General features: G+C 40.6%; 1 protein-coding gene across 1 annotated transcript; it reads right to left on the reverse strand.

Moving 5' to 3' along the window:
* Positions 1–796: 796 nt before the first annotated feature.
* LOC106572413 (PRA1 family protein 3) lies at positions 797–5,583 on the reverse strand. The gene is made up of 3 exons (XM_014146556.2): positions 5,338–5,583; positions 4,194–4,411; positions 797–1,945 (listed from the first exon to the last, which is right to left on the reverse strand). Exons 1-3 carry the CDS (start codon positions 5,514–5,516, stop codon positions 1,767–1,769), a joined length of 576 nt encoding a protein of 191 aa, XP_014002031.1. The 5' UTR covers positions 5,517–5,583; the 3' UTR covers positions 797–1,766.
* Positions 5,584–5,612: the final 29 nt, after the last annotated feature.

A 5,612-nucleotide genomic window follows, 5' to 3' on the forward strand; every position in this document is an offset into this window, starting at 1 on the left:
GTACCATCAAATCTTCCCTCAGCCAGGGCATTGAAAATGGGTACAACAGTGACCCAAAACACACGGCCAAGGCAACAAAGGAGTGGCTCAAGAAGAAGCACATTAAGGTCCTGGAGTGGCCTAGCCAGTCTCCAGGGGACAGGACAACTTCACCGCATCAAAGGGACGAAGGACAGGGCCATGTACCATCAAATCTTCCCTCAGCCAGGGCATTGAAAATGGGTACAACAGTGACCCAAAACACACGGCCAAGGCAACAAAGGAGTGGCTCAAGAAGAAGCACATTAAGGTCCTGGAGTGGCCTAGCCAGTCTCCAGACCTTATTCCCATAGAAAATCTGTGGAGGGAGCTGAAAGTTCGAGTTGCCAAACGTCAGCCTCGAAACCTTAATGACTTGGAGAAGATCTGCAAAGAGGAGTGGGACAAAATCCGTCTTGAGATGTGTGCAAACCTGTGAGATCTGAAAGCAACAGTTGGTGGAGGACATCAGGGCGTCCCTGAAACACAAATATTTACACGTTAAGTTTGCTGAAAATAAACAGTTGACAGTGAGAGGACGTTTCTTTTTTTGCTGAGTTTATATATAAAACACAGGAAATCATGTTTTTGACTGCATTCTGGGATCTGAATAGCGTCTTACAATCTATTTAATCGTTTTATATGAATTACCAATGGTGATCCCTGGAATTGGATAGGCATTTTAATATGACAAAAAAAATCTCCAAACATCTGGGAAATACAGGAAAATACAATCAGAACCCCTATTTTCAAATACACAACAAAAATACACCAAACATTCAAAATGTGTGTAATATTTAATAGTACAGAGGTAACATTCTTGCACTAATAATTTTTCCATCAATACTTTGGTGCCTTACCCTGTCCTTTGTGTAATGCAAACATTTGTTTTCTGCATGCTTTATGCTTTATGCTGAACACACAAGTACAGAAAATGTGGTGATACATGAAAGCACAACTTTAACATATACAACATGACTACTTCAATTAATAAAGCTGCATTTGCCATTCATTTTCCCATATTGCATAACTGTGATCTGATAATGTTCATCTCAAGCCCAACCCACAGGGTCTGAAGTAACAAGAGGGACATTATTGCTACTTGTCAATAAGCAGTCGCTGGTCCAGTGAACATAAGGGGGAGCCCAGTGACACCAGTTCAGCTTAAGAGGAAATACAGCGATGGTTATTCTTCTGAGGTAGCAAATAAATTGGTTCTAATTGATTAAATGCTTTGATATCTTTAAAAAAAGATAATTCAAAATGCTACGCTACTGAACACAATTGGTTTAACATGCAATAGTTATTGCATTCTGGCATGCAGCTTTTTTTATTGTTGACATTGTACACACACGCTCAAAAGTCAAATGTGCCTGGATACATATTGCAATTACATAATGACATGTGTATTGTGTGTTTATTTGAATGGACACACAATATACACAGGAATGCTCATGCCTCATTTCATTGTGCCAAGTGCCTTCCCCCCAACATCTGATCCATACACAACAGTACAAATCTTTCTGAAATGCTCCAAAGAAAATCAGGGGCTGTGTGACACAAATTGTACAAAGGTGTTTCAATATAACAAAACAAATGGAGTGAGAATGATAAATAGGGGGAATACAACACTACTGACATTATATGGGGTACAAATCAACACACTTGATTTTGGTGTTAAAGGAAAAAGCAAACCATGTTGAATTTAATCAGAATGAGGGTGCGGGTGTCATTTTGGCTCTCTCCCCTCAATCCTTGTTTAGCTTTGACTCCAGGAAGTCCTGGATCTTGTTGATCTTCTCCTCCTGTTGGTCTAGCAGATCCAGGATGATGCCCATCGGGGACTTTTTCATGCCCACTCCCTCCATCTTATTCTCCAGTCTGTTCTTCATGTTGCGCAGCCTCAGAGACGCATGAACCAGGATCACTATAGGGAAGAAAGGCAGGATTAGTTTCCTACCCGTTCAGGATGTGCTATCCTCAATGGAGATTCCCATGGTAGTATGTTCCCATTCTGTCAGCTGGAAACATGTTGTAAAAGTACACAGGTGTGCCTTACTCTTACGCAGCTTCAACTGAGAAGGATAATTATTTTCCAGGTATGTTATTATGAAATACAATTGACTAACGGGTTAAGGAGAGGCATCTTTACTTCCCTTGTCAGAGATGCCGACTGCATGATGTAAGCCAGTAAACGTAGTGGAGTCTATAGTACAGACAGTACATAGCAACCACGTCGGCAGCCACAGGACAGCCCTCTTGGGATAGGCTGTGTCACATACTGACTGCCTCCTGTTTTTTCACCACAATGTTAGTTGTTGCCTGTACTTTTCTCAGAACCACCAATTACCCTAAACATTGTGTTCTGTACTGTGTATTTCAGAATGTAGCAGTTTGTCTAGGCCAGCATTTCACAACTCCAGTCTACTCCAACACCACACACACTTTTGTTGCTCCAGACAAACTCCCCTGATTCAACTTAGCGAGGGCTTGATGATTAGTTGATAAGTTGAATAAGGTGTGCTCGTCCAGGGCTACAATTAAAATGTGTTCTGTTTGGGGTACTCGAGGACTGGAATTGGGAAACACTGGTGTAGGCTATTTCTTTTCAAACAGTGGCACATGCATTCTCCATATTGAACCCATTAAATCAGTGAGAGTTGTTAAATAAAGGTTAAATAAAAAAATCTAAATAAAATCTGTTTGCTCCATCTTCTGGGACTCATCCCCCATGTTTTCACCTACCCCATTCATAGATGCTAACTGCTTTAGCATCTATTGACGATAGTATCTGCTGACCAGGGGACTTATGTTAAGAGCCCAGACTCTTGCTCTAAACATTAACACACATCTCTTGTGTTGCGGCACAGTTTTGGAAACATTAGGAATGTATCTTTCATATCAGCGAGAAAAGATTTAACAAAAAAAGGTTAAATTACTACACACCTTTATTGGGTTAGGGTTCCCACATGGCCATATTTCCATGTTACAGCACTTGTTTACGGAAAACAGACGGAAGAAAAGATCTTAGAAATGTCTGTTTACAGTAGGGATGGGTGTTTAATGTTTTGATTATTCGAGTACTCATGATTTTTTGGGGAGTATATTTTTAGAACACAAGGCCCATTATGGTAAAAAAAAATGTTTGCATTTATCTATACTGGACAAAAATATAAATGCAACAATTTAAAATATTTTACTGAGTTACAGTTCATATAAGGAAATCAGTCAATTGAAATAAATTCATAAGGTCCTCATCTATGGATTTCACAACTCGGAATACCGATATGCATCTGTTCGTCACAAATACCTTTTAAAAAAAAGGTAGGGCGTGGATCTGGTGTGACCACCATTTGCCTCATGCAGCGCGACACATTTGCTTCTCATTGAGTTGATCAGGCTGTTGATTGTGGACTGTGGAATGTTGTCCCACTCCTTTTCAATGGCTGTGCGAAGTTGCTGAATATTGACGGGAACTGGAACACGCTATCGTACACTTTGATCCAGAGCATCCCAAACATGCTCAATGGGTGACATATCTGATGAGTATGCTTGTTGCATTCATATTTTTGTTCAGTGTATATTTAATCCATGTTTTGTATGAGATATGCCTCTTGCATGTGTGTAGATGGTGGGCGTGTTGCATAGAAATGAATAGTTCCTGCAAAGATGCTGGGAAGTGCTAGATGTGCGGCAGCTAAGATGGTGAGGAACAAAACATGGATTTCATATTTTTTTGGGGGGGGGGTTCCATTGATTTTTGTAGAACCACCTGCAACTGGAAACTGACATTTCTAAGATACTTCTTACACCAAATCGAAAATGAAGAAAGTATCGTCAAGGACAGCTTAGTTGAAAAATCTATGGTGGCAGTTTGTATGGGGCTTTCCTGTAACAGCCAGTAATGGACACCAAAAACGTTGGTTATATCACATTATTTTGTGTACAATGTAGCTAGCTTGCACCATATTCCAATGGAGTTACCATTGGAAAAGGCCTGGAAGCTAGGATAAATCTACATGCTAGTTACTGTGTGCATACTTGTGCATTGTGTGACTATCAGGATTCTGACCCTATGGGCTGAATTCCCAGACAGATAAAGCCTAGTCTTGTACAAAGATCTTAATCTGTGTCCAAAAAGCTGGCCTTATGAGTGTACAATTTTTGAGACTCACACATCAAGGGAAAAGTAATTCCGAAAATGAAGACCATCACTCCACCACACAGCGACAGCAGGAAGTAGCTCGTTCCCATGACAGCGATGACAAACAGAGTGGGGTTCTTCTTCTTGAAGTTCTTGATGAAATTCTTGTTCTCTCCTGCCCACACCGAGCCCATGAAGACCAGAGAGACCACCGCACCGCCCAGAAACATGCCAAGAGGGTTCAGAAACCTACACAACACAAGGGAAACACAGATTACACAACCTCTAAATCCACTCAAACGCTATACATGGCAATGCAAAACAACAATTAGGCCTCTAAAACATAATATATGTAATGATGAGCACAACCTGGTGGCTGGAATATGATCAACACCTTTACATTATTGATTTATTTTTATCTGAGCCATTTTCTAAAATAATATCATAACTTTCAAGCTACTGTAGCTGCAATTTAGTAATTAGGACGCATACAAAGCTGTTCCTCAGGTATCTTATCAATTGTATTAATAGCATACTTTGACATGGATCAGTGTGTGGCTGAGATAAGGTCCCAACAGCTGGGACAACTTGCAGCATCATCCATGTGTTGTCATTGTCAGGTTGACTCAAGAGACTATTAATAGAAAAGAAATGTGACAGGAAACTCATCTCTGTCAAATTTTACAGAGTTCAGTTTCGTACTTGAGTACCTTTTTATATTTTGAGTACCATTTATCTTTATTTCAAAAGACAAAAAGGTACTCAAGTACTCAAATGAAAATTAGACTATAACGAAATTGGTTACTATTAGCCTAAGCCCTACATGACCTTGTAATTACTATGTTCATCATGGCTCCCATGATTTAAAAAAATGTCACACACAGTTGCTGGCAGCTGATTCAGGAAAAGTGGTGCAATGAGATTTGTTTTTAGCAGGCCAACTACAGTAGCTAATGCCAGACTCCATTCGAATTCCATGACATGACTGGATCTCTTATTTTGTCGTTGCAGTAATATGAAAAGGTATATAGGGACTGCGCATTACTATGAATAAATGCCCACGACTGGCGCGTGGATCGGATTGCAGGCTAATCAAAGAAACGAGTTATCTAGCTAGCTAGCTATAGCAGCTGGGTGGAAAATGCTAGGCAGCTCGCGCTGTCATGTTGACTTACCCCACGATCAGGAAAACCACAATGGCCACGGCGAAATAATTGGTCTGATAGTATAACAAGTTGCTGATCACCCTGTTGTTCCATTTAGCTAAATCTCCGAAGTCGGGTTTTGCAAATCGATCAGCTCCTGGGAAGAAGTCATCCCACGGTCTAAGTGGTGCAAGCTCCATACTCGCCATCTCTGAGTTTCACTGCGCGAGTATTTTTGACTGATCACCTGATCAAATCAGTTCTCGTTCTTAGCAGTTCAGCTTCTCGCGAGCGTAGGACAAGCA

Source organism: Salmo salar, chromosome 15 (assembly GCF_965601325.2).
Source record: "Salmo salar chromosome 15, fSalSal1, whole genome shotgun sequence".
In the NCBI taxonomy this organism is placed as follows: Eukaryota; Metazoa; Chordata; class Actinopteri; order Salmoniformes; family Salmonidae; genus Salmo; species Salmo salar.

Coding starts and splice junctions, on each gene's coding strand:
- LOC106572413 (XM_014146556.2), bottom strand. CDS start 5,516: ATGGCGAGTATGGAGCTTGCACCACTTAGACCGTGGGATGACTTCTTC. Junction 4,412..5,337: donor GTGGTTTTCCTGATCGTGGG/GTAAGTCAACAT, acceptor TGTGTTGTGTAG/GTTTCTGAACCCTCTTGGCA. Junction 1,946..4,193: donor AATTACTTTTCCCTTGATGT/GTGAGTCTCAAA, acceptor TCTTCCCTATAG/TGATCCTGGTTCATGCGTCT.